General features: G+C 40.0%; 1 protein-coding gene across 4 annotated transcripts in view; it reads left to right on the top strand.

Moving 5' to 3' along the window:
* The window catches only part of ERCC6 (ERCC excision repair 6, chromatin remodeling factor), a 72484-nt gene that overhangs the window by 8092 nt on the left and 37700 nt on the right, over positions 1-26692 (top strand). For all 4 annotated transcript variants that reach the window (XM_045878290.2, XM_045878291.2, XM_064594943.1 and 1 more), the window contains 3 exons: positions 3609-4326; positions 19313-19438; positions 24426-24584. In XM_045878290.2, coding sequence (XP_045734246.1) covers positions 3609-4326; positions 19313-19438; positions 24426-24584 — 1003 coding nt within the window. The remainder of the gene's footprint in view (positions 1-3608; positions 4327-19312; positions 19439-24425; positions 24585-26692) is intronic.

Here is a 26692-nt window from a genome sequence, read left to right as displayed (position 1 = left end):
GCAGGGGGAGTGGGAGAGGGAGAAGCAGGCTTCCTGCTGAGCAGGGAGCCTGATGCGGGGCTCGATCCCAGGACCCTGGGATCATGACCTGAGCTGAAGGCAGGCGCTTAACGACTGAGCCACCCAGGCGCCCCTCTCTTTGTTCTTGAATTGGTGCCTGATGCCTGTAGTGGTGGAGAGTATCTCCTCAGTCCTGGCCTGGGTTTCAAGAAAAATCCCTTTCTTTGCCTTACTGTTAAAACAGATTTAGGAAAATTTTACTCTCTACACCTGCAGAACCAAATATCTTAAGTTATATGGGGGTTTTTGGAGAATGAAAGTAAATGCTTAACTCCATCTACTAGAGGCTGCTGGTGCACCTTTGGTATTATGTTTAATAAATTAGAGAGCTTAACATTCTTGTGTAGTTAATTTTGTAGAGACAACTAACATCTTGATCAAATTACGTTTTTACGCCCAGCATCATCAGTCAGCATTCATAGAATTGCTTTTACATATGTTTTTGGGATGTATTTGGCAGGTTTTCCAAGCATCACTTCTGTTTAAGAAAAGCTATCTTCATTCAGGTTATACTATGGCTCTGATTTTGTTTTTATTACTGCCCAGGATGGGTGTCTTTTGGAAAATGTTTTGAAAAAATGCGTAAGCTCTGAAACGAAATACCTTTGTAGTCTCTGCGTGTGTATATGTAGGTGCGTGTTTAGAAATTGTTGGTAGCTGCTCAGTCATTTAATACTTGAAATATAGACTAAGGCTTCTTAGCATTTAAGCTTTCCAAGCAAATATTTTCTACCAGCTCCTGAAGTTTATTCAGTAATACAGGAGAATTATTATGAAGAATTAATTGAGGCAATAGAAAAAAATATTAGAGAGATGGATTTCTAAATTTCAGTCTCTTAGAATTCGTTTGGCCTGCGACCAAGACTTTCACTGCTGAGGTACCGTGTTTCTTGTTCCTGTCTGGCTGCCTAAAACCTGCTACTGCGTTTTACCTCCTCTTGCTTCATTGGTAAAACTTTGCCCAGGATTAATAGTTACTTCCCCAATTCCAGAAGCCCCTTTTCGTCCTTGCTCCACTTGGCCTGTCTGTAGCAGCTGATACTTCTGTGCCTTCCAGGATCCCAATCTCTCCTGGTTTTCCTTTTGGCCCTCTGACCGCTTTAGTAGGTTGTTTGTTTTTCTTTTTTGAAGGAGAAAGTCTGGGGTGGGAAGTATAGGGTGAGGGTGGGGGCATTAACAAGCTGATTCTAAAATTGATATAAAAATGTATTGGGCCAAGAAAAGTTAATCTTGAAGAAGAACAAAATAACAAGATATGTTATCAAGCTATAGTAATTAAGACAGTGAGGTATGGGCACAAGGAAAAACAAATAGACGAATGGGACAGAATGTAGGGTCCAGCGAACAGACCCACCCATACGTGGTCACTTGGTTTATGACAGATACGGCAGTTCAGTGCTGTGAAGAAGTATCATCTTTTCAGTAAGTGGTGCTTGGTTAATTCACACGAAGGTAAAATGAATCTTGGCCCATTACACCATGTACAAAAATAAATGACAAATAGATTTTAAATATAAATGTGAGTGGTAAAACAAAGCTTTTAGAATATAGCATAGGAAAGTATTTTCATGATCTTAGGGCAAAGACTTAATGAGACACAAAAATGCTCACTTGTAAAGGAAAAGGCTTGATAAGTGAGCTATATCACAACTAAACTTCTGTTCAAAAGATAGCATTAAGAGAGTAAAAAGGCAAGCTGCAGAGTGGGAGAAGATATTTGCAACACATGTATTAATTGAAGGACAGGAATCCAGAGTGTATTAAAGAACTCTTGGGAAAGGGCTAAAGACTTGAACATTTTCTTCAAAAGACGCTATTCAGAAGGTCAATAAATCTATGAAGAAGTGCCCTAGTTCATTAGTTCGTAGGGAAATACAAATTACAACCACAAAGTGGTACCATTACACACGTACTAGAATAACTAAAATGGTAAGAATGTAGACCAGTTGAAACTCTCAAACACTGTTGGTGGAACTTAAAATTAATAGGACCATTTTGAAAAACTGTTTGGCAGTGTCTCCTAAAGCTTAACATACTCAAAGAATTATGTAGAAATGTATTACTGAAGGATGTGTACTGGAATATTCATAGCAACATAATTCATAGTAGCTAAAACCTGGAAACTACCCAGATGTCCATTAACAGTGGGATGGAAAAATTATAGCGTAGCTATATGATAGAATACTAACAGCAATGAAAATTAACAACTGCAACTATATTCAACAATAAGGATGAATCTCAAGCATAATGTTGAGCAAAATAAGCTGACACAAATGTACAAACATTTCCATTTACATAAAGCTCAAAGCCAGGGACAGCTTGTTTGTAGTGTTAATAGTGTGGTCAGTCATTATTTTGGGGTGGGGTAGAGACTGGAAGGTGCCATGGAGGGTGCATCTGGCGGTGCTAGTAATTTCTGTTTCTTGTTCTGGATGTTGGTGTACAGGTATGTTTTTTTCTGAAAATACACTGAGCTGTACACTTAGTATTTGTGCACTTTCTGTTGTGTATTTTTCTTCACCACAAGTTCAGTGAAAAACTGGCTGTGGCATTACTGCACTACAAGAAATGTAGATTTTAGAATATGGATTCCTCGTGTAATGTTGCCAGAGATTAAGTTCAGAGATTTCTGGGTGACTTTATATTATTATGACCAAACTTCCAGTTTATGTCCTCTGTTCTGTTTGCACATCTAACACAGTGCTGTCCAGTAGACCCGTTTGCAGTGATGGAAATGCTGTCTGTGTTGTCTGTTGTGGTCGTCCTTAGCCCCACACGGCTCGTTGAGCACTTGAAATATGGCAGGTGCATCTGAGGAACTGAATTTTCAACTTAAATTTAAATAGCTACATGATGACTATTATATTGGGCAGTGCAGAGCAAACATTTACCTATTTAGGTACATGTTGATTCTTTATACATTTGCAGTTTTACTGTCTCTTGAATTTTAAGTCCGTGTGGATGCTGGTATTCAAAGTGACATGGAAGCTTGGGAGATTGCTTCCTTGGGGGCTATTCTTTGATAAGGAAATAGACACATTTGTCTGTATGTTACATATGAGTAGGTCTGTCTTTGGCTGCATTATTTTAGAAAAAGTTATTGAAAATTCACCTTTTTGAGTAGGAGTATATTGAATTTGGCATGATGAATGCTATAATAAATTCATTCTCTTCTTTATATACAATATGCTTTAGTACATCCATGATATGTTTTAATTTTTAAAAAATTTTAATTTATCTTTCTTAGCATGTGCGAGTGGGGAGCAGAGCAGAGGGGGAGGGAGAGGGAGGGGGAAAGAATCTTAAGCAGACTCTGCACTGAGCGTGGGGCCTGCCATGGGGCTCAGTCTTACAACCCTGAAATCATGACCTGAGCCGAAACCAAGAGTGAAGACCCAAAAGACTGAGCCACCCAGGCACCCCCATCCATGGTATGTTTTTAAAATGTGAGTTAATCGTAGGTGCTGTTTGTTGAAGAAGTGACTATTTGTGTTGTACTCTTGGAAAGGTTTACGCTAGTGCCCACTACATTGTCATCCCTCTTTCAGAACCGGGGCCGTCCTGTCTCGGCAGCATGCTCATGCCTGTCCAGGAGACGGCTTGGGAAGAGCTCATCCGCACGGGCCAGATGACACCTTTTGGAACCCAGATTCCTCAGAAACAGGAGAAAAAGCCTAGAAAGCTAATGCTCAATGAAGCATCAGGCTTTGAAAAATATTTGGCAGATCAAGCAAAATTGTCTTTTGAAAGGAAGAAGCAAGCTTGTAATAAAAGAGCAGCTAGAAAAACCGCAGCCTCAGTCACTTCGGAACTGAGCGCAACACTCCCTGAAAACAAACCAAATGAGCGAAGCAAAGTTCTCTCAAAAACAGATAAGCGCTTGAAAAAACACATCAAGAAGCTCCAGAAAAGGGCTCTTCATTTCCAGGGGAAAGTGGGCTTGCCAAAAGGAAAGAAACCTTTGGAGTCTGACATGAGGCCAAAGGCGGAGGGCGACTCCGAGGATGACGAGTCCGAGTACTTACCCACGGAGGAGGAGCTGGAGGGGGCGGGGGGTACCGAGCTGCTGGGAGAGGGCACGGACTATGACCTGAAGCCCGGGCTCATGCCCCGGAAACGGCAGAGAAAAGTCACGGTGCAGGAGATCGAGGATGACTTTTTTCCAAGTTCTGGGGAGGAAGCAGAAGCCGCCTGTGGAGGAGGAGGTCGGAAAGTAGTGAGATGCCGAGATGATGGAGATGAAGATTATTATAAGCAGCGGTTAAGGTCAGTCTGCAGATTGTAAACAGATTGTGCTGCTTGCTTTCTCTTAGGCCACAGGTTTATTAAATAAGAGTTCTAGATTCAGCTTAATGTATTAGACCCCCGTTTATCCAAAGGTTGGACTTCCTTTAGCCTTAGCCTCCTTGGACCAGCAGAGCCCCAGTGGAGCTAATCCCCAATGCTTCTAACTTCTGTATCTTCATTCAGATTTGGGGCAAGTCTCAGAAGAAAAGCTTAGGGGAACGGCTGGGGCAAGAGGCCTGTGGAGGACCGAAGGCGGAGCCGTATGCCTTTATACTCAGGCCACCTGTAGCCAGGGGCAGGAAAAGGAACAGGCTGGCCTGTGTGGTGTATGCTGCGTGGTTGGTTTTTTCTTTTGAAGCAGGAAAGTAATTGTCCAGGACGTTCCTCCAAAAAGGAGCTGAAATTTAAGCTCTAGTGTATGAAAGAATAAGCTTGTTTTCTAAATTCCACCTTCCTTGTCTTGAGAAGGCGGCCCCCTGCGGAGTTACTAACTCCTGTCCTGCTGCGGGAAAGGCGGTTCACACGCACTGCCAACCCTTCCTTTTCACTCTCAGTTTTGATGCCGGGCACTGACTTTGGCTTTTCTTGCCATGACTTTCTCAGTAGATGATGCAAATAAGATGAAAGGGAAGGTGATTGTGTTCCTTCGGGAAGTTGGTTGCCACATATTTTTTGTAAGCCCTGAGAAACTGGATGCTGCAGGTACCCAGTGTGCCCACCGAGCACAACCCTGCCGCATCTCTGGCCTCCCACATGAGCTCACGCAGCACTAAGAAAGTCCAAGGGAAAGGGAATCTGTTTAACAGATTAGTTTTTAAGTATTTGCTCCCGGGATGGCTTTTTCCCAGTCCTCAACAGTTTTTTCTTGTTTTCTATGTAGGGAGACCTCATTTATAGTGTTTCTTGTAGCTTTCCACTGACCTCTGAATTCAGATTGTCCTGATATTTTTTCCTTCTGTTATTTAGAACTGATGACCCACATCCAGACTGTCACATAATTCCCTAACCCTTTAAAAGCAGATGTGGCATAGTTCTTTTCACAGAGTTTGAGGACCTGTGACCTAAACCGAGTTCTTGACCTCTTGTAGCATAGTTGAGGAGTGGCTTACATTTGTTACTTCTCATTGCAACTTTAACTTTATTTTGCACAATTAATATCAGTAGAGCTGTTTGAGGGATATCAGCGGGATACTCTTGAACCCTGAGCAGTGTCAGTCTATTTCTTAACTAACTGTAGAGAATTAAAAAAGTGTTAATCTCAACATACTGATTGTAAATGGAACAATATTTTCTTCTCATTCAATATTAAATTTATTTTAAATGTATTAGTATCTTGATCAGAAGCAGTTTATTTTGATTGAATTTTAAATACGGGCTTAATTTAAATTCATGGCAACACTTTTTTCTTAATAATCTCAAGACTGTAGAATAGTTATTTCTAAAGCCATATCAAAGCCAGTTTTTTGCTGAAGTTACAGTAAAATCTCAAATGAATTTCAGAAATATCAATAACTCTAATTGCCACCAAAATGCTATAGCTCTTAAAATTTTATGGCCACAGTTATTAAGGCTGTTAAACTGCAGATAACACATTGAAATGTTTGTATTCCATCTCCTTTGGTACTCTTTGGATTGGGGGATGGTAAAAGAAAAGGCTCAGGACTGAGAAGCATTATTAAGAACATTTTAGAACTGCCAGTTGCTTTTTTAAATTTTCTTTCTTCTTGTTGCTGATCTTTGAATACAGATTGAAATTGTGATGGTATTCCCTTGAGTGAACTAAAAAAAAAAACTTTAGGTTCCCTTATCTTAGCAGTGGTTTGATGATAGATGATCAGAATAAAGCCCCATAGAGTTTGCAACATAGAAAATGACTTTTTCTCTATGGTAAGAGCTTAGGAATATGTACCTAGGCCAGGCGCCTTTTATTGAACTTGTATTGGTTCTAGCCCTGTGAATTATAATGCTCATTTAGACTCAGAAGTGAAAGTGAGTCACTCCTAGAGATCTCAATTCCTTTATTCTCTCAGCTGGAGCATCAGAGGTCTTTCCTTAGCTCTAGCTTAGTCCCAACTATGTATCTTTGTTTTTAGCTGTTGCCAAGTGTGGGAATTTCCTATCAAGCCTTTTCTATAGCTTAACCTTTTCTGGAACAGGATAATAGCATTTAGGATCCTACTTTCTCTGACTTAGCCCAAGACCTCAGATCAGTCTTGGAAGTGTTACCCGTTTTTTAAAGTGCCCGTATGTTTTTTTGCCTTTCCCACATTTGTATCCTGCTTCTGTCTCTGTACTAAGTTGCATTTGGAGGCTATCTCCTCAGTGGTGTTCCTTGATTTTCATACCTCTGATAATGTACCAGGATGGGTGAGCCAGTTTGTAGAAGTACATATTCTGTCAGTTCTTACTCATGTCCTTAGTATGCAGATCCTAGAAAACATCCATTATTTTTTAATTTTCATTTTGTAGCAGCAGAGTTTCTATTAGGGTATTGCTTTTAGTTGTGAGGTTCAGCTTTCCTTAAAATACATTGCTGCTTTAGAAAGCTAGGGTCTGGGAGCTCCAGGAGTCAAAGACTTCTTAGGAATGATACATGTTCTGTGTTTGAGCAATAGGTGTCCCTGGTGAACACTTACGTGTCACTTATCTCATCCAGTATGTACAGCCAGGACAGGTCAGGGTGGCCCAGAAGACCACACGTTTCATATGTGCACCTTTCCCCTCAAAGTGATCAAAGATCAGCAGTCCTTGTTACCTCAGTGTTTCTGATTGATTTCCACGTGAGATAGGAGGCAGCTCGCATTGCTACATCTTTGCTCTCACTGCCTGAATGCATGTGTGTGCTCCAGGGCCAGGACTAGGGTTTCCGGCAAGGAATTTGCAGTCTTTTAGGGGACATGGGCACCAATAGGCCCTAACCAGTGTGAAGGGAATAATGAATTCAGACAGATATTTGGGGAAGACTTTGTGGAGGAGATTCAAACGGGCATGGGGCCTTGTCTGTTGAGTAATTCAGATATGTTAAAATAGACCTTAGGGTGCAGGTTGTTGAGAAGGAAAATCCTTGCTTTGCTTTGGAGGCACATCATTTCTCATTTGGATTGCCTTGGATAGTGGTGTAGTGGCTGTGGTGTGCAGAGATGCCTGGTTTCTAAGCCATCAGCTGTAGGACAGGCAGGGCACAGGCCCTTGCCTTGCCGGAGAACTCTTGGGCAGTGGCCATCTGTTCAGGGGGAGACCGAGGCCCGGTGTGGACTGTCTGGGAAGGAGTGCCGCAGTCCATTAGCGATGTCTGCCATGGGCACGGGGGCCTCGGGGAAGCAGCAGCATTCATGCCAGGTGTTTGCCAACCTTGAGATACAGCACAAACAAAAAATGTCACCAACCCTGGCCGCCTCCGGCAGCGGTTGGCACTGCTTGGGCCAGGCTTGGGCTGTAGGTCAGGTTACGTCCTGAGTGAGAGGATGCACTTCAAAATAAGTGTCGTCTCCTCCTGGCACAACTAGGGCTAGTGTTAAGACTTTGACTTAAACCCATACCCTGAAGCTCTTCTTTCTATTTCTGTTTGCCAGATGTTACTGTTTTAGTTGCTAACCTGACGGGCTGTATTTCCTTGGCAGTGAGCATAGAGTAAAGCAGAGGTTCCTAGCCTATGGGCTGATTCTGCAGAATCACCTGGGAGCCCTACCATTGGAGGTGCTGATTCAAGAAGTCCAGTGGGGGGCTACCAAGCAGTAATTTTTAAAAGCTCTTCTAGGTGGTTCTGATGCACTGTCAAGTTTGGGAACTACTTGATGTGTATAAATAGATTTTATATACTGTTTTTCCTTTTGCGCTTATGGCTTTTGGCAGATTCAGTTTGTATTTGTTTCTCTAAAATCCTCTTATATATACCCTGCACGAGTGTGTTTATATAGGGTCGGGCTTGAAAAGGAACTTTGAGGTTAGGTCAAAGCTACATGCTGTACATAATAGATCATCTGCTTCTTATCAGAGCATATGCTTCAGAATCACCTGGAAAGCATCTTCAGGACTCAGCCTGGAGTGTCTGAGGCAGCAGGTCAGGGGTGGGGGGAGCTGGGCACTGCGTGAGTGCTTTGACTGAGCTTCAGCTGAGTCTGAGGCAAGGGTGGTGGCATCCCTCATTATTGCAGGCCCTTACTATGTTCCCACTTAGGAAACCCTGGAGGCGATTGGAAAGAACTGTGGGTAAGGATGTTGGGGTTTGAAAATCAAATGCTTTTTTTTCTCTACTCTAGCCCAGAGTCAGCTTGGTATCGCTGCTGCAAAAACCCCCTCCTGCATTCCACTCCCACCTCAGTGAGTGAAACACAGTAGAGTTCAGAAACAGACTCTTGAGTAGGTGGTGCCTGAGTTTCCTCAAATAATCAGGTACTCGGGGGCCAAGCTGCTGAGATCACAGCCTGAAACCGATTTGAGTTGCTACCTGCCAATGGTTTGAAGGCTTTCCACACTCCCCACCTTGCACTTTTGGTGATTTCTTTTTGTTTTTTTTTTCAATAGTGAATTTATGATAACGTTAAGATAAAAAAAAACTACCTACATCTCTATTTTTCACGTTATTTGTCTACATTTCATTCCAGGCTTTGATCCTATGTATACATATTTTTCAGTTATTATAATTATAGTAAGGTGTTCAAACATTTGATCATGCCCTGTTCAAGTTAATCAACTTGCCTATGATCTCACTGTTAAGAGGTAGAGCTGGGATTTTTTTTTTTTTTAAGATTTTATTTATTTATTTGAAAAAGAGAGCACAAGCAGGGGGAGCAGCAGAGGGAGAGGGAGAAGCAGGCTCACCGAGCAGGGATCCCGATGCAGGGCTTGATTCCAGGACCCTGGGATCATGACCTGAGCTGAAGGCAGACGCTTAACTGACTGAGCCACCCAGGCTCCCCTAGAGCTGGGATTTGAAGCCAGGACAGGGTTGTGTAAATGTCATTTCCCTTCTATTTGTGGAATTGGGTGGAATGTGCAATATCTAAGTGTGACCACAAGGTGGCGCCAAGAATCAGCACATAGCTGCCTCCACCTCCCTGCGATGGAAACCAAACCGAAAACCTAAGCCGATTGGATGGGGACTTGGGGAGATTGTAGGGAGTCTAGAAGACTTGACAGGATGGGGATAGAATTTGCCTCATGTCTTGTATAACCTGCATCTGTAGTCATGATGCCTGTTGGTGTAACTGGTTTCTAATCCATCTAATAAAATACCTTTAAACCTTGAAGATTTTTCTTTTCTGCCTCTCCCCTCTTTTTTTACGTAACTACCTTTGAATGACTCCATTCATTATGTAAATCTTACACAGTGTCTTCACACTGCAAGGCTTAATCATCTGAGTAAACAGTATCTCCGTTGTCCTTCCCCTTGAGCACTGGGGCTGCTGTGGCCAGGGGCGAGTTGGATCCTGGTTTGGAGGGTTTGACTGTATATATGAAGAGAAAAAGAGAAAGAGACTGAGAAGAGAAAGGCTGTCAGCATTTTCAGATGCTTAGGGGGGTCAAGCCAAGTAGGATAAATGTTGAAAAAAAGTCTCAGGGTTTTGAAAATTTGGAGGCTTTGATGGCCTGAGCAAGGGTGGCATGTGGGGGATGGAAGGAGGTTCTCTGAGAACTGAATGCATACTACTTGGCAATGTTTCATGTCAGGTGGGCTCGTTGGTTTAAACCTCACAACCCCTGAGGAAATAGGAACTGAGAGCAGAAAGGTGACATAATTTGCCCAAGATAGCATAAATGGAGAAGGCTGGGGAAGGGGTCTGAAGGTGGATTGCGGTAGGCAGGAGTGATCTATCAGTTTGGTCAGTGCAGTGGACTGAGAAGAGCATTACTTCAGCAGCAGGTTTCTGCTGTCACTTGATGGGGACCGCCTCCATATTTTTTGTGGGTCCCATTCCTTGCCTGAAATGCTGTGGAAGGCCATGCCTCCTAGAACCACTCTCCTAGCTGCCTGTCTCCCATCTTATTGTCCTCACAGAGCCTCTTTGTCTTGTTTTGCCCAGAGCTGGCTCCCTTTGCACTGGGATTGTCTCGTTTATTCTTCAGTTAGATCTTTGTTTGCACTGGATGACAATTCAGCACATTCGGGAAAGTTGCACATAGGAAAAGCCAAATTACATTGTAGACCTTGTAACTTTTTAAAAAAAGTCACTTGATCTCTAAAATCTGAATTTATTAGAAGTTTAACCTAGATTTGATCAAGAAACCTAAAGCTAATTTGATCAAGAAACCTAATGATTTAAAGATTGTTCTTACCATCGGTTTCTGGGAGTTAATTTCTCAAGAAATAAACCTGTGTTCTCCCCGCCCCGCCCCCCCAGGAGTCTGTATTTTAAAGAGAGAAGAAAAAGTTATTCCCTTAAAGAGTTTTCTTAGAGAGAATCTTGGCTTCTTTTAAATGACGAAGCTAAGACACAAATGAAGACTAATTCTGCTTTGTGCTCTGCACACACCTCTCATTCCCAGCTCCAGTGCATAATTGTCTACATCAGTCTTAATTTACTCTGTGAGATCTGGACTCCTCACTGAGGGTATTTCATCTGCGCAGATATGCCAATTAAGTCCACCCAGATAGACCATAAAAAGGCAGATAAGAAAAGTAAAACACTGAGTATCTCAATTTAGCAAATTAGACTAATCTGTAAGGGATTCTTAGCTGTCTGAAATAGAAAACCTATCGCACTACAGAAATGCAAACTATATTAAATACCCAGCTTGGTGCCTTGAATATATTTTTTAAAAATCAAATTGTACTCATTGTGCTTCTGTTGTAGAATTTCTTTCATGGATATTGCAATAAGTGGAGAATGAGCCTGAGATTGAAATTTCACCCCGTATTGAGAGTTTAACTGTGTGGTGTGTGAATTTTTCCTCATAGTGCAGATCCAAACTCTGGGCTTGGTGGCCCTTGCAATGTGAAAATGAAGGCAGAGAAGTTAGGTGACTTTTGAATTTCAAGCAGCTCAATATATGACTTTCTTGGAGTTTTGGAGCGGGCATGTTCATTTTATTACTAAATCACCTGAAGCTACTAATAATTGACAATTCTTATTGATGGGTATATTTTGCCTTTTTGTGAGTTGGTGTAGGCATTGGTTTGTTTGTTTATTAAGTAAATGTATCCTTTGTGTTTGTTCAGCCCAGATCATCTGTAGTGAAAAGAATTGCTAAACAGATTTTACTGTTAAAAGTTGGCAGGTGTACAGTGAAGAATGAGTTTTTTTCTTTTTTTAAGATTTTATTTATTTGTCAGAGAAAGAGAGCACAAGCAGGGGGAGCGGCAAGCAGAGGGAGAAGCAGGCTCCCCGCTGAGCAAGGAGCCCAATGTGAGACTCGATCCCAGGACCCTGGGATCATGACCTGAGTCAAAGGCAGACCTTAACCGACTGAGCCACCCAGGAGTCCCAAAGAATGAGTTTTGACTCACTCTGTGCAGTATTGAGGTAGGGAAGGACATCTTTTGAGACAAATTTGAATTGAAGCTTTAGAATTTGGTTTGTCTTGTACAGTTGTTTTCATTGTATAGTGCTTAAAGAGGTGATTATTGACTCTTTGGCTTACACTATGAGACGAGAGGTGGTTTTAGGTAGTTTGAAAAATATTTTTGAGAGGCAAGATTATGTAACAGGAGTACGGATTCTGGGGGCCTATTATTTGGGTTTGAATCTTCATGTTGGTGATCTTGGCCAGGCTACTTCACCTCTCCCTGCCTACTTTAACTGTGAAAAAGAGATTAAAAATAGTATCTGCGTCAGAGGGTTTGTAAGGAGTAAATGAATTAATACAGGTAAGTTATTTAAAACAGTGCACAGCACACTGTCAACATCGGTAGCTATTCTTGTTATTATTAGTATTTGTTTTCTGACTGTAAATTAAAAAAACATATACATAGTGTGGATGTTTGTATGTGTAATTTCAAAACACAGCTGGTCCAGAGCTAGCAAAGGTTACTCAGGAGGCGATATGTAACATAGGGTTTAGAAATCACAGACCATGGAATCGAATGCCAGAGTCTTACCTAGTAGCTGTGAGATTTTCTACATCTCTTCATCTTTGAAATGGGGATCATAGCAATACTTTCTTCAGGGATGCTATGGGGATTATAAAAGATAATATATCTAAGCTATTAGGCATATGTCAGGTACTCAGTAAGTATTAGCTGTTCTTATTTGCATGCCCACTAGGTAAAACATTTTTTTTTTTTTTTAAGATTTTATTTATTTGAGAGAGAGAGAATGAGAGAGAGCAAGCACATGAGAGGGGGGAGCGTCAGAGGGAGAAGCAGACCCCCCGCTGAGCAGGGAGCCCTATGCGGGACTCGATTCCGGGACTCCAGGATCATGACCTGAGCCGAAGGCAGTCGCTTAACCAACTGAGCCACCCAGGCGCCCTAGGTAAAACATTTACTACAGAGATTTCATCGAGCCAGTAGGAGGGTCTGTAAGAATCATGAAGAAGAGCCTATAAATATTGATACATATGAAAAGGTGTCCTTTTTCCAAAGTAAAAGGCAGTTTTACAGTTGGTATTAGTATGCATAGCCAGATCATTAGCTATTATAATACTTAAGTTTTGTTGATGTCAGGCTTTTCTCACCTCTTATACATTTTTTTATTAATACGATAAGGCTCACTTAGTGATAAAATATCTGTACAAATAGGAGCACATTATCAGTAGTTGTTTGGGGAGAAATAAAAAATTATTTCTCCTTTGAATGCACTAGGGGGCACTAGACCTCTGCCCAGGGGGCATCTTCAAGCTTCACAGTCTGCTTGTCGGTTCTAAGTGTGTGTAGGTCAGGATTACACTTTGGTTCCTCATGGTTTTCTCTGTTCTCAGGTCAGTGTTCCAGATTATTCTGTTGTGTCTTGTAAGGCTGGATTTCCACACTCCTTGCTGACCTAGATGTGTAGGAGGACATCATACCCCAAGTGGACTGTGATAATCTTACTCTTGGCTGATGGCATGGGTGGACTAGCATGAGGGCCTTCTAGACTTGGGAGCTACATCTAACTCCTGAATGCCCAAGATTGCAGTAGGTGTTTTCACAGTTGTTATTTTTTATTCATATTTAACCTACAATTAACTAGAATGTCTCAATTTTACTTTTTTGTATAATCTCCTGCCAATAATTAATGTTGAGATAGCGTCTGGCATGTATACAGTGTAAAAAAAAAAAAAAAAAGTTTCCAGAGGGTATAGTACATATATTATCATGTCGTGCTGTGACAACCTCTTATTTGGCTCCTTCGGTGGCCGAGGAGACAAATGCAGTGATGTTGAATGATATTTTTAAAATTCAGATCTCCCCTTGCCATTTATAGACCTGAAATGTAGCTCTCTGCCCACATCTGGTTTTCACTTCTCAGTGGGAATCTGAAATCTGTTTTTTACTGGGTTTTCCTCTAGTGGCTGCCACTGAAGTCTGAGGAACTGTCGGAGTTAGAAGATCTCCCCAGTGACTAACGTACTTCATTTTATTTGGTTGCAGCTGTGACTATTACATGGGTGGATTAAAGAAAAAGACGAAGGTGGGATCATCAAAAACATTATTTCCTTTCTAGTGATGTCAGTGTAGTTTAGGGCTAGTTAAACTTTTTTCCCCCTCTGTCAGAAGATGAATTCTTTCATTTAAAAAGGTTGAATCTTTTGCCCATCCTTTTCCACCTGGTCCTAGGGAAGCTTGGGCTCAAACCCAGGGCTTCTGATTCTTCCTGAGGACTGGTATACAGAAACCAGTTTTGTTGCAAAGTAAATCTGCTGGAAAACCCAAAAAACCGAACTCAGGACTTGAAAATAACTTACAAAATTTTTATGACTCAGTGTAATGAGCTTCCTCTCCTGTCCTTTTTTTTTTTTCTCCTTATAAAATTAAGAATTTCTCTGATTTTGTCCTTGCCATGCCTCATTCTTTGTTGTGCACCTTAACCATGTTTGTCCAGTGGATGAATCTTGGAGTAGTACCTTAACATCATACATGTGGAAAGAGGAGGAATGCAGCAGGAGGTAGGCTGTAAATGAGCCAGAACAGGACGATTCTTGAACCCATTTTTGAATGACCTACTTTGACCATTCTCAAGCCACGCTTCTGTCCCTGGTGTCTTCCTTATCCCTAGCCCAATTCTGAACCTCATTCATTCATTCATTCATTCATGCAGCATTTACTGAGTATCTCTGTTGAGGTGGGCCATTGAACTACTGGTCTCCAGAGGTATGAAAATGACTAAAAACAGTCACTGGCCTCAAGTGGCTCCTGGTCTAATGGGGGAGATAGATACGGTTTTCAAATGAGGCTGAACACTTGGTGAGTGCTCTAGTAGAAACACCAGGTGTGCCCAGGGTGCCGTGGGGTTGGGAAGGTACCTGGAGGACAGGACACCTGACTCTGGCTGGTCAAAGAAGGCTTCCTTCTCTGGAGGCACTGCTTGAGCAGACTCTGAAGGGTCCATGGAGGGTGTGGATGTGTGTGTTTGTGGGAGGGAGGTTGGGGACAGTACAGGAATGCACATGGCACAGGAAGGAGGAAACCACCAAGTTGTGGCATAAAGACAGCTAACTGTGTTTTCCCGCTTAAATATTTTGAACATCCTTGGCATTCTGGAAATTCTCCTTTGAAAAAAAAATTAAGTTTAAATGGTGGCAGCTAGCTCTCAGGTGTATTCTTAGGGTTCCATTGACAAGGTGCCCCAGCACCTGGAGGAAGTGTTGTTCTCGGTATAGTTCAACTGGTTATGCCGTGCGTTGTTGCCAGCAGCCCGGCCCTGGGTCCGAGTTGCTTCTGACAGATCCTTGTGGTCTCCGCCCCAGGCCCCACAGCCTGGGCCAGGTTCTCGTTCTTGCATGAACGTAGCAAAGCCAGGGAGCAGTTTCTCTGCCTGCATCTGACTGGAATTGTCCGTTTATGTTTATTGCTGGGTTCTTTTCTGAGTGGCTGCCGGTGGAGTTGCTAGCAGGCTGCCGGTGGCAGGCGTGTGAGGAGCTAGAAGCGCTGCCAGGGAACACCGGGCCCACTTGCTTTTATGTGGCTGCAGCTGTGACTATGACATGTGCGGAGGTTTTTAAATGAGAGCGTAGAAAATATGAAAAACTTCTTTCTTTTCCAAAAATGTAAGTATTGGACTATTTACTGCCCCCTTCGACTTTCAAAATCCATTTTCTAGCTTATTTATTGAAATAACAGAATTTAGACATTGGGGACCATGTCTGATTTTTGTGATTTTAAATCACTGGGGTCCAGATCTTAATCTTGACCTACCCCCAACCAATTTTAAGTCATTCTGTATCTATTTTTTTGTTACTGTCACATAAAAAGCAGCCATACTTCAAACAGCTCCCTGTTTACACATCTGTTACAGAATTTTAAAATTGAGGTATTCCAGCAGGTACCTTCTGATGGGTAGGGGTGTTTACTCATGGTGATCAGTGGTCACAGTATTCATAATAATTTCTGGAGCATCCATTTGATTCACAAAGGTGGTTTTTGTCCAAATGTATGTGTTCAGGTAGTTCTCTTAAGCCGTTGTGGTGCATTGTATTATTGCAGGCAGATTGTATTGTGCTGTATGTTGCCTCCCCTTCCTTCTCTGTACGTGAACAGAGTGACAGTGCCAGTCTCTGAGGATCGCGTCTGAGTTTGTGTGAGGATTTCAGTAAGCAGACATGATTATGTAGAACGGTGTATTTATTTGTTGAGTACTCATACTCTAGGCTCATGCTAAGGGCTTTACATGTGACACCTCATTTAATCCTCCCTCAGTCTAGGGAAGTACATGCCATTGTTCTCCCCTTCTCACACTTGAGGAAAGGTAGGTGCCACAGAAGCTAAGTGACTTGCTGAGGGTCAAAGAACTGATACAAAGCAGTCAGGATTTGATTCTAGACCGTCTGAGTGCAGACTTTTCCTGTTTTGTCCTGTGCTTATTCCATGTGTCAATCCCAGGTTATTCATAGGTCCTTTTACACCTCCTGGCCAGACAGACTGCTCAGCCTGCCAGGCTGCAGGACAAGCAGGTCAAGCACACAAAAGAGAGCAACTTTAAGACCCTTGTTGGCTTCTAGGATGAGCAAGACATCTGTTTCTCTCAGTTCAGGTGACTCTGGCGCCCCTCCCCCTCCCTTTTCTGCCCTGGCGGCCTTCTCAACCGTCAGGACTTGGTGCGGCACTGCCTCAGGGGACATTGGGTAGACGGTCAGAGGTCTGTTTTGGCTACAAGCCACCTGAGGAATTACTGCTTTCTATAACAGAAGGACGTCTTAGCCTGAGCCGCATATGCATGTGGTTTTATAACCCTGGTATTTTCTGTCTTTAATATGTGTATATGATTCTACTGGGGCGATTTGTCTTCACAGTGGTACAAATGCTTGTAGGCAATAATGACTTTTCCCTACCACCTTTAGTCATCCTTTAGCCAAACTGAATAAATGTTCGGCTCTTTTCATCTTGATGAAGCGGAAGGCACTGGAATGCAATCATTTCTGCAGTGGCTTATGTGGTTTCCTAGGTGCTGTGTTCTGTGGTGACATGATGCCTGTACATTTTAGGAGGGAGGAGAAAGAGGAAGCTGAAGCCCTGTTGACTCAGAGTGATGCAGTGGGAAATTGAACAGCCACAAAGACTTACTGGCTGAGTCTGAGGAAATAGCTATCATCTATCAATGGAGTTTAAAAGTGATACTCTTTATGTAAAGTATTTAATGACTTTATGCCAAACTTCTAAAACCGGTATCTTCTGGTGTTTTTCTTTTTCTTCCTGTAAAATTATCTTTGCGTAATTGCAAAATGGAGTATTTTTAAGTGGATATGGTAGTTTTTGTGATTCTTCTGAGTTTTGTATTATTCATAAATTTGCTAAACACAAGTATCTTTTGTTTTGCAGATATTTGGTTTTGAGTTCTGATAGTAAGGAATTTGGATACTGAGGAGTATCTCATTATGTGAAATTGCTTGCTTACTAAATTTCAGATAGTAGGTAGCAAGAATCCAGATATATACACTAGGAAAATGTATGTACATCATTTTGGTTTCTAAGTTTCAGTAGTGGGTCTACTTGTATACCAGGGCCTTTCAGCCTTGGCACTATTGACATTTAAGATCAGATAAGATTTTGTTGTAGAGGACTGGCTTGTACATTGTAGGATGTTGAGCAGCATCCCTGGCCTCCACCTGCTAGATGCTAGTAGTATATCTCCGTCCCCACAGCGGTTGTAACAACCAAATATGTCTCTAGACATTGTCAAATTACCCTGGGGGGTGGGGAGGATGGCCAGATTGCCCCTGGTCGAGAACCACTGCTGTATACCATTGCACTTCACTAAATTTGTAGATACTATGAAACTCAGAAGAATAGCAAAGACGATTATAGCCACCGAGAGGTACTTCATTTCATCAGTTGCACAGAGATAGTTTTTAAGGAAGAAAAATAAAAAAGAGGAAGAGATCACCTTTAGAAGTTAAGCACAAAAAGGTCATTAAACATTTTATATAAAAAGACTACCTCATGGTTTTATGACAGCTATTTTTTTAGGCTTGGCTATGTACTGCCTCTTACATTTGCTGCTCTTCTCTGGAAACTACCAACAGTGCTTATTTATAGGTACTCTTAGTACCCTGAGAAGCAGCTTCAGATCACCAGCTACCTCTTCCTTACTGATCGCAGTTAAACCTCAGGTATCCCTTCTTTTTGTTACTTCAAAGAGTTGACATTCTCAACAAGGCGAGACTTTATCAGAGGATGTGCTTTAGGGTCCTCCAGCAGCTGCCGCGGTGGGGTTGCCTGTTGCTCTTATATTTGGCCTCCTGTGCTTGGTAATTGATACTGGAAAACACCATTGGTCTAACCGGGCAGCGTGTATGATACTATCCTTCCATTTTCTCGTTTACTTTCCCCCACACATTCTTTTAGTATTCTTACATAATCAATGGCGGTTAAATGTCATCTTACACATGTTGCTGTTCTCATTCGCTTCCTGTGAGCTTTTTACTTTGAAGGCATTTATCTGTATTGCTTTATTCCATTCCCACCATTTTGTGAAATTCACATTGTGAATATGCATACTGAGAAAGGTCATCCTTTTATTTTGGAAGTAAACAGAATGTGAGGCTATTGAGTTTTGTGTATGTGTATACACACACACACACACACACGTATTAACTCACGACACCGGTGTCCATTATAGAGTTATTTGGATGCAGAATTAGTCTGGTTAAATACTACACCTTCCCAACAACCTTAGTGTGTTATTAAGACTTTCAGATCTTTAGACATTTTTCTGGTATACATACATGGCGTCACCCCTCTGAAATAGATACACTCATTTTATATCTGAAAAGCACCATATTACTAAATTTATAACTTAGATTTTATTTAGTGAACACATTTTTTTCTAAGTTGTTTACTTATCAGTCCTTTGATATTGTTGATGCCCCCATTAAGTAAACAATATGTTAATCTGATATATAGCAGTTTTGACCCAAAATTTGCTTTATGTTCAAAATACTATGCTGTTTTATGCTATGACTATCATATCTTTAGCACAGAAATAGTAATTATAAATAAAATCAATTTTTTGTTACATTGCCATTTTGGAGATAGTTATATTGAAATTTTCACTGAATCTTTTCTAGAATTAAGTTCATATATCTTAGGAAGTAGCAGAGAAATTCCCCCTTAGGGTATGCCAGAAGAGGCACAAGTAGTTTTGATAATGAAATGGGACCTTACAGAAATATTTCTAAAGCAGCTGTAATAATTCAAATAAGAATTGAATTGAAAAGGAAGGAAAAGAGAATTTTTTTTCTTTGAATATCAGAGTTTTGGGTAATGACGGTAGCAGAAAGCTAAAAGACCATTCTGATTTCCTTCTTTTTCATGTGCATTATGTAGAACTGTATTTTAATCTGTCTTGTAACCAAAATAATGGAAATATGACTTTTATTTTCATGGTAGGAGATGGAATAAGCTGAGGCTGCGGGACAAAGAGAAGTGTCTGAAGCTCGAAGACGATTCTGAGGAGAGCGATGCGGAGTTCGATGATTTTAAAATGCCGGGTTTTCTGTTCAAAAAGCTTTTTAAGTATGTGCCATGTGTTCTTTTCTTTATATCTGTCGTCAAGCCATTGTGTACAAATTAATATTTTAGATATGACTCAGTAGTTACCTGTGGGCCCCTAAGGTACTTGCAGTAGTTTATTGCAAATATAGATACTGTCAAATGAAATTTTAGCCACGTGCTGCTCATTAAAGTAGATGATAATAAATTGACTAAAGTGCGCATGGGGCACGTTGGTAAGCTGGTGAATCTGTGTGGACCTGTCTCAGCCGGCTAAAAGCAACACATTTAAAAGCCATCTACATTGAATTATTTTTTTGTTCTTAGTAATTCTAAGGGACCAAACCTCTAATTTCTTAAGTCAGATGAATTAAGTAAGAAGAGTAGTATATTAAAATCAATATTGAGGTTTTTTTTTTTTTTTTTTTACTTCTGTGTAGAAATAAAAACTATTCTGAGTAGTTTGTTTTATGTTGTACCTAAGGGTATAATACTTTTGAGCTGACCAAATGTGCTTCTAAATATTTTATGTAGATGTTCTAATGTCAAAAGAGAAGATCTAGGCAAACACCTTCAGCATTAAGTTGCTATTTGAAATTGACTACGTTTCATATGTGAAGTGGCTGAGTGTTCCAGATAACTGGAAGCTGTGTGATAGATGCCTGGGCCAGTCTCCCGTGATGAGTGTAAATACTGAGGCACATTTTCAATCTCATCACTCCTGGGATTTACTTAACAAGATACTTTAGGAAGGCTTCTTCGATGCATATAGGAAGTTAAGCCATTAAATAGCTACTTTCTGTTTAGTAGCATCACTTGGTAGTTGGGTGTGGGATGTAAACTTCTTTCTTTGAAATGATTATGCTTAATCTCCTTCATAGATTCGGTTGTCTGCCATGCCTTAAACTTGTGCAGGATGTCTATTTAAAAATAACATGCTTTTTATATTTCCTTTCAAAGGGCTTATATTATAGTTTTAACTCTTACCTCAATGAGGGGAGGGTGGGCAAAAGGAGTTGGGAGTAGTTATTTTATACCACTAAATATATAGGAAAGCTGAAATCCTAAAAATGTGAAGTGTCTTGGTTGGGCTGCCGTAACTGGGCAGAAGCCGACCTATGTAGAAATTCAAATCTGAATCGCTCTAGTAATTTTTGCAGACAAATCATTCTTAGCCCAGAGAGGTGGCCACTTTATTGCTTCTCCCAAATGAAAATTAACTATGGAAGGGTATGTAAACATTTATTGACAACTCTTTTTATCTTCTCTAAAGTGATTGCTTATTAAGGAACAGTCCAAATAGTATCAGTTTGTACTAGCAAAAGGAATACCCAAATTATAAATTAAATTGATTTAATGAAGAAGGATACTTCTGCATGTGTAGTAAGTTGGTATATATCCTTAAGAGTCGAGTTGAATGTGCATTGTTGTATAAGTGTGAGATTTTCTGCTAAAGAAATTTCAGTTACTAGAACCAAACTTTGCTTACTAAGAGTATATAGGCTTCGGTGTATTGACTATTAACCCTATAGTAGTTAATGTAAATACATGTCATATTTGTTTGTTTTAATTAGTCTTAATTATACATTTCTGGAAAATATTTTGTGTTTCATTTCTCAAAAACAGGTTTTTAAACATTTCATAAGTGTTATTAAACTTCTGTTCCTTTTCTTCTGCTGTATGAAAAAAATTAATAGGATTGGTAAGTTTCCATTTTTCTTTTATGATTAAGTTTTAGCTAGGCCAGTTTAATTTTAAACCATAGATATTTTTTTGCTGTATTTACTGCACTCTGTGGAATTAAATTAACAGGGTATAGTTGTACGCAAGGGAGTTAGAGGTACAATTATCCATTTAAGTGCTATTTTCTGCAAGATCATGTTTAACTTTTAAAATTCTGTTTTGAAAGTTTGCCCAGCAAATGCATTCATCTGTATAATTTAGCAATAAAATGACAAACTTCAATCTTTTGACCTTACTTTTAGCCACACTAGCAAATGCAATCTTGGGTTAGTGTGACAATGCCAAGATATACCAATTATTTGTGGTTATTTTGTGATACTTCAGTCTCATGGGGGAAGCAGAGTATGGTCATTTTTTTTATTATTGTACAATAGTTTGTAAAAAATCTTTACAAGGAGTAATTTTTTATATGCTTTTCAAAGGTTCTGAAAACTGTATTCTGTAACCTGCTTTCATTTGAAGTATGTCATTGTTTATAGTGTTTATTAGGAAATCAAAGCAACAAAACCTAAGTTAGTTAGTGGCACTGCTGAAACCAGAACCCAGGTTCCCTAACTCCTCCTCATCCAGCGACACACACCCGCCAGCCAGCGTGCTGATGCGATCTGAGGGCCTTTGTAGAAAGAAAGAGCCACTCTTTGCCATCTTTGTACGATGTCCCAGTTGTTGGGGATTTCCATGTAGTGATGTGACTTATAGGGCCACCTAGTAGATATTTTTCCTTAAACCATTTTTTTAGTGTTAATCATTTTATAAACACACAATCATATGCTCTTGGAGATTACATTTGTTGATGAGGAGACACCCATCACACTACTCTTGCCTCTCCTGGGTCACATAGGATGCAGTTGTCTTAATGCCCTTCTAAACTCCCTTTGGGATACTGTGCAGGTTGCCACTTTTCCTTTCATGGTTTCTCAAGGTCTCCTCTAAGGATTTTCCCTGCCTTAAGTTGATTGGCCCCAAACAAAAAGAGGTGTTGGACCTGTGTTGGGGGAGGCGGTGTGGTGTAAGTGGTGGAACACTAGAATGATCACTGGGAGATTTTGGTCCTTACTCTGCCTGGAGGAGTTGCTCCCATACTTGTTCTCCACCTCAGTAAAAGGAGGTTGATTATTTAGTGCTTCTGATCATACATCAGTTTTTTGTACTACATCTTTATCCACAGCTGAGATTGGTCCAGTGTAATGGTTCACAGTCAGCTTTTAGTCTAGATCAGGGGTTCTCATCCTCAGCACAACTGACATTTTGGATAGAATAATTCTTTTGTTGTAAGGACGATTCTGTGCATTGTAGGATGTTGAACAGCATTTCTAGACTCTACCTCCTAGATAACAATTGTACTTTATCAGTTTGAATGACCAAAAATGACTCCAGGGATTGCCCAGTGTCCCCTAGGGAGCAAAATAACTCCCCATCAAGAACTGCTGGTCAACATTATCTCTAAAGTAGAGTCACTTTGGAAGGAGAGGTTCTGGATTTCAGTTCAGGCTTGCTCATTTTTTTCCTAGCAGTATGATCTTTGGCAAGTTACTTAACCTCTACGTGCTTTCATATCCGAATATAAAATGGGTTGCTCATCTTTATGTAGGGTGGTTGTGAGGCTATATCCAAACCACTTGGCCCTCTGCCTCCCCAGCAGTTGGCTTCTTAAGGAGTTGGTTAGCCATTATTCTCTGATTATGTACCATGTATTAATAGAACTTGTCCTTCTTCCTCAATTCAATGATCTTTTATCCATATAAGACTTCACCGTGTTTTGATTTTTAATCCTCTTCTTCAGGGTGCATATTCAGTGTGTATAATAGCAAACTTAATAAGCAACAACATTCTCATTCAAAGTTTTCTTTATATGATAGATAGTAATAGCAACAGCTAGAGGTAAACTTCTGGAATTGATTCTAGGGGAAACTACTTCCCCTAGTAGTGATTAAGAGTTGAAATAAAACTAGTTCAACAAGGACTAGAGTTCACAGTGAGATTTTAGCTAGACATACCACACAAACTGGAGTAAATATCGGGCCAGTAAACCAACAACAAAACCACCTGTGTTTAAGATCGGAAGCTTATCAGCCTTGGTATTTTCTTCGGGGGAAAAAAAAATCTTTAGATTTCATGGTCTTTTTTTTTTTTTTTTTTTTTAAGATTTTATTTATTTGACAGAGAGGGAATACAGGCAGGGGGGAGTGGGAGAGGGAGAAGCAGGCTTCCCGCTGAGCAGGGAGCCTGATGTGGGACTCTGTGACCTGAGCCGAAGGCAGACACTTAACAACTGAGCCACACAGGTGCCCCTAGATTTCATGGTCTTTTAAGTATTTTTTGCCTTAGATTGGTTTTTAAACTTGGCATATAATTTTCATACCATTCTATGATGTTTTTCCTTAACTCTCAAAAATTCTTCTTGCATTAATCCTTTTTTTAGCTTCATTTTTTTAGATTATAGATTGACTATGCCATTGATGGAGAAAGGAAAATACCAACTTTGTTTTTAGAGAGGAACATATTATTTTTCTTTGTCTTATACTCCTTATTTAAAATTTTAATAGCTCTGATCTCTCTGTATTTATGATAAAGCCCCAGAATCAAGTTCTGCTTTAAAAAATTAAAAAGACTTTTTGTATTGTTGAGTCTTTAAACTGTTCTTTTTTGCATCTGCTAATAATACAAGAGAATCATCTGTCATGTACTAATTTTGTGAGCAGCCTTTTATTCAGACTTGTTTATGGCCTTAAAATTCAATTAAATTTTTCCTATAGAAGATAATACAATTGTCAAGTGACTTTTCAACAGTATATGATGTAAATTGTGGTGTTCTGTCTCTTGCTTTTTGATGCTGTTGAGATAGAAAAAGTAAACGTTAATGCCTCTTTTTTCATAGAAAAATTGTGGGAACTTTATATAACTAAAAGTATTTGAGATTTTTTTCCGAAAAGATACTGAATAAAATATAATAAATTTATGCTTGTTTACCAAGCTATTTCTAATGTTGAAAAAGAAATGAAATAGTCCCTAACTACCCGGGTCATCTATCAGTTTAATTAGAAATGTGTTAACATGTTCTATAAAGAAAAATTTGTGATTTTATGCCTAGGTAATCAAAAATGTATGACCTTATAAATATAATACTCATGTAAAACACACATCCGGCATGTTTCTCTGACTGGTACTAGAACCTAGCCAAATGATTAATTCATGAGTACTTTCTGTTATGATCTCTATCATCCACCATTTGCCATTTTCTCTTTCTTGTTGGTGTTTGTTGTTGTAGGTACCAGCAGACAGGTGTTAGGTGGCTGTGGGAATTGCACTGCCAGCAGGCCGGAGGAATTCTGGGAGACGAAATGGGATTGGGCAAGACCATCCAGATAATTGCCTTCTTGGCAGGTCTAAGCTACAGCAAGATCAGGACTCGTGGTTCAAATTACAGGCAAGTGCTCCTCTGCAGACTGTCAGTCTGTGGAGCTCAATTAATATTTCATCAGCTGTATTGCTGTGGAGGAGGGTCTTGTGAATTATTGATGACATTTCAATTACAATATTCCTTTAATTCTTTTAGTGGGGGACATCAAAGGAAAATTTTTACGAGACAATGGAGCTGTAGGGCAGGAGAAATTAAACATGTAACGCTTTTAATGAATTCCAGGCATTGATGCTTCATTTTGCAGATGAGCCCCACTAGATATTTTGGGTCAATACAGTGTCTAAGGTTAGCTTCTACAAATGGATTGTTTACAAACTCAATTATGTTAATATCGATAGTTTACACAATATGGAATTTTAAATTGGGCATAATACCTTTAGTTCCATTTATTAAATTTTACATTAAAATATTTGTTCTGGCAGGAGACCAGGTGAGCATTACAGTAAGTACAAAGTCTGTTCATGGGGAAAGTTGGAGCTTTGGAGAAGCCATTCTCCCGAATTTCTTTTATAATCAGTATGTGCGATAGCATTTACAGATAGTGGTAGTGTTTTTTTGTTTGTTTGTTTTTTTACATGACATTGTCTGCTCACTATGGTTTCTTCTCCCTCTCCCAGTCTTCAAGAATTTTATATCAACTCTAAAGCCAAAGCCTAAATGATTGCCTAAAATGATGGAAAATTATGTTTAGATTGTGATCTTTATTCTCTTTAGGAATTTAAATGAACTATTAAAGCTGTGGTATTCGGAAAGAATCAACATTTAAACTGTGTTAGTTCAGTATGTTGGGACTGAAATATTTTATCTTGAAATACAGTGAGCATTTATTTACATACTGAAGCTGTAAATTGGCTTTATGTAAATCAGTATTGGTAAAAATAATACGAGGTGAATTATGTAGGATATTTATCTCGAACCCAGAAAATCTGAGAGCTCCTTGGATTCAAGTAGGTTTATCTAATGAGTAACAGCAAGATATTTACCAGATGGTTATGTTGTAGCAACCTCAGACACTCACTAAATAGGGTTTGGAGACACCTTTAACATAGTGCCAATGTGCTGGAAGCTAACAACTGCAGAAAGTGACTGTCCTTGCACTTGGGTTTAGCCCCAGAGAAACGTTTAGTATGGAGCCAAATGCAAACCATAAACTATTGAGTAAAGAATTTTTTTTTAATCTTAAAAATAGTGCTTTGTTTTTATTCCTATTCCATTAATTTAACAGATCATACTTTTCACGAGGAGTATTTGAAGTTCTAGAATATTTTAGGAATATTTTATATGATGTAGGAAAGGGAAAAAACATTTAGAGATTTTAAAATACTAAATGCTTTGTTGTTATTACATGGAAGTTGTATTGAAGCAGAGGTTTTCCTTCAAATATTACAATTCTATTGCATATTTTATTTGGAACCGTGAAGACATTCCAGCCCAAGGGAAAAAGAGTTGAAAATGAGCATTTAGTGTTTTCCTATCTATGAGTGTCATTAGTTTAGCATTTGCAAAAGTGCTTTCTCTGTTTTAAATAAGCTCTTTGATTGGCTTGGCTCTGCATCTCTACCTGGGTGTTTTTTGTTTGTTTTTTTCTTTTTGGATAACTGGAATGCCCCAGGCTGCCCTAGATTGTTTCTAGGAGTGTCTTTCTTTCCTTAAATGATTTCTGGGATTTTCTTACTTCCCATCTCTTATCTTTCCTTCCCTTCCTGTTATCATGAAACTTGTGTGGAGTCTAATACTCTGGGCCTACGAAAACTCAAGTCATCCCTGCAGTGTAGTTTTGATCTAAAAATTAAAACATGCTCTCCAGAGTGGTGGCAATCCTACTAGGAGTGAAGGCAGGGCTAATAATGAGCAGCAGCTGTAATCAATTAACTATCAATGCTCATATCCTTTTTTCCATAATGAAATAGTGTGGCATGTTGGACGATAGCCCAGATTGTCTTTATTAAAATAGTATTGGTAGAAGTGGCTTCCCAGAATGCAGATGTATCAGCCAGCCAGGCTCTTTATGAATAGAGGTGTGCTGGGGAGCTTGGTCCCCTCCACTTCCATGTGCCAGAGCAAATTGTATCATATTTTTCTCACAATTTTATAACCTGTCCACCTCTGCAACT

Source organism: Mirounga angustirostris, unplaced genomic scaffold, assembly GCF_029215605.1.
Source record: "Mirounga angustirostris isolate CCGP_5_RB_7025 unplaced genomic scaffold, mMirAng1.0.hap1 SCAF_6, whole genome shotgun sequence".
NCBI classification, from domain to species: domain Eukaryota; kingdom Metazoa; phylum Chordata; class Mammalia; order Carnivora; family Phocidae; genus Mirounga; species Mirounga angustirostris.
Note: the sequence above shows the minus strand (reverse complement) of the source record. Positions and strands in the feature narration are given on the sequence as shown.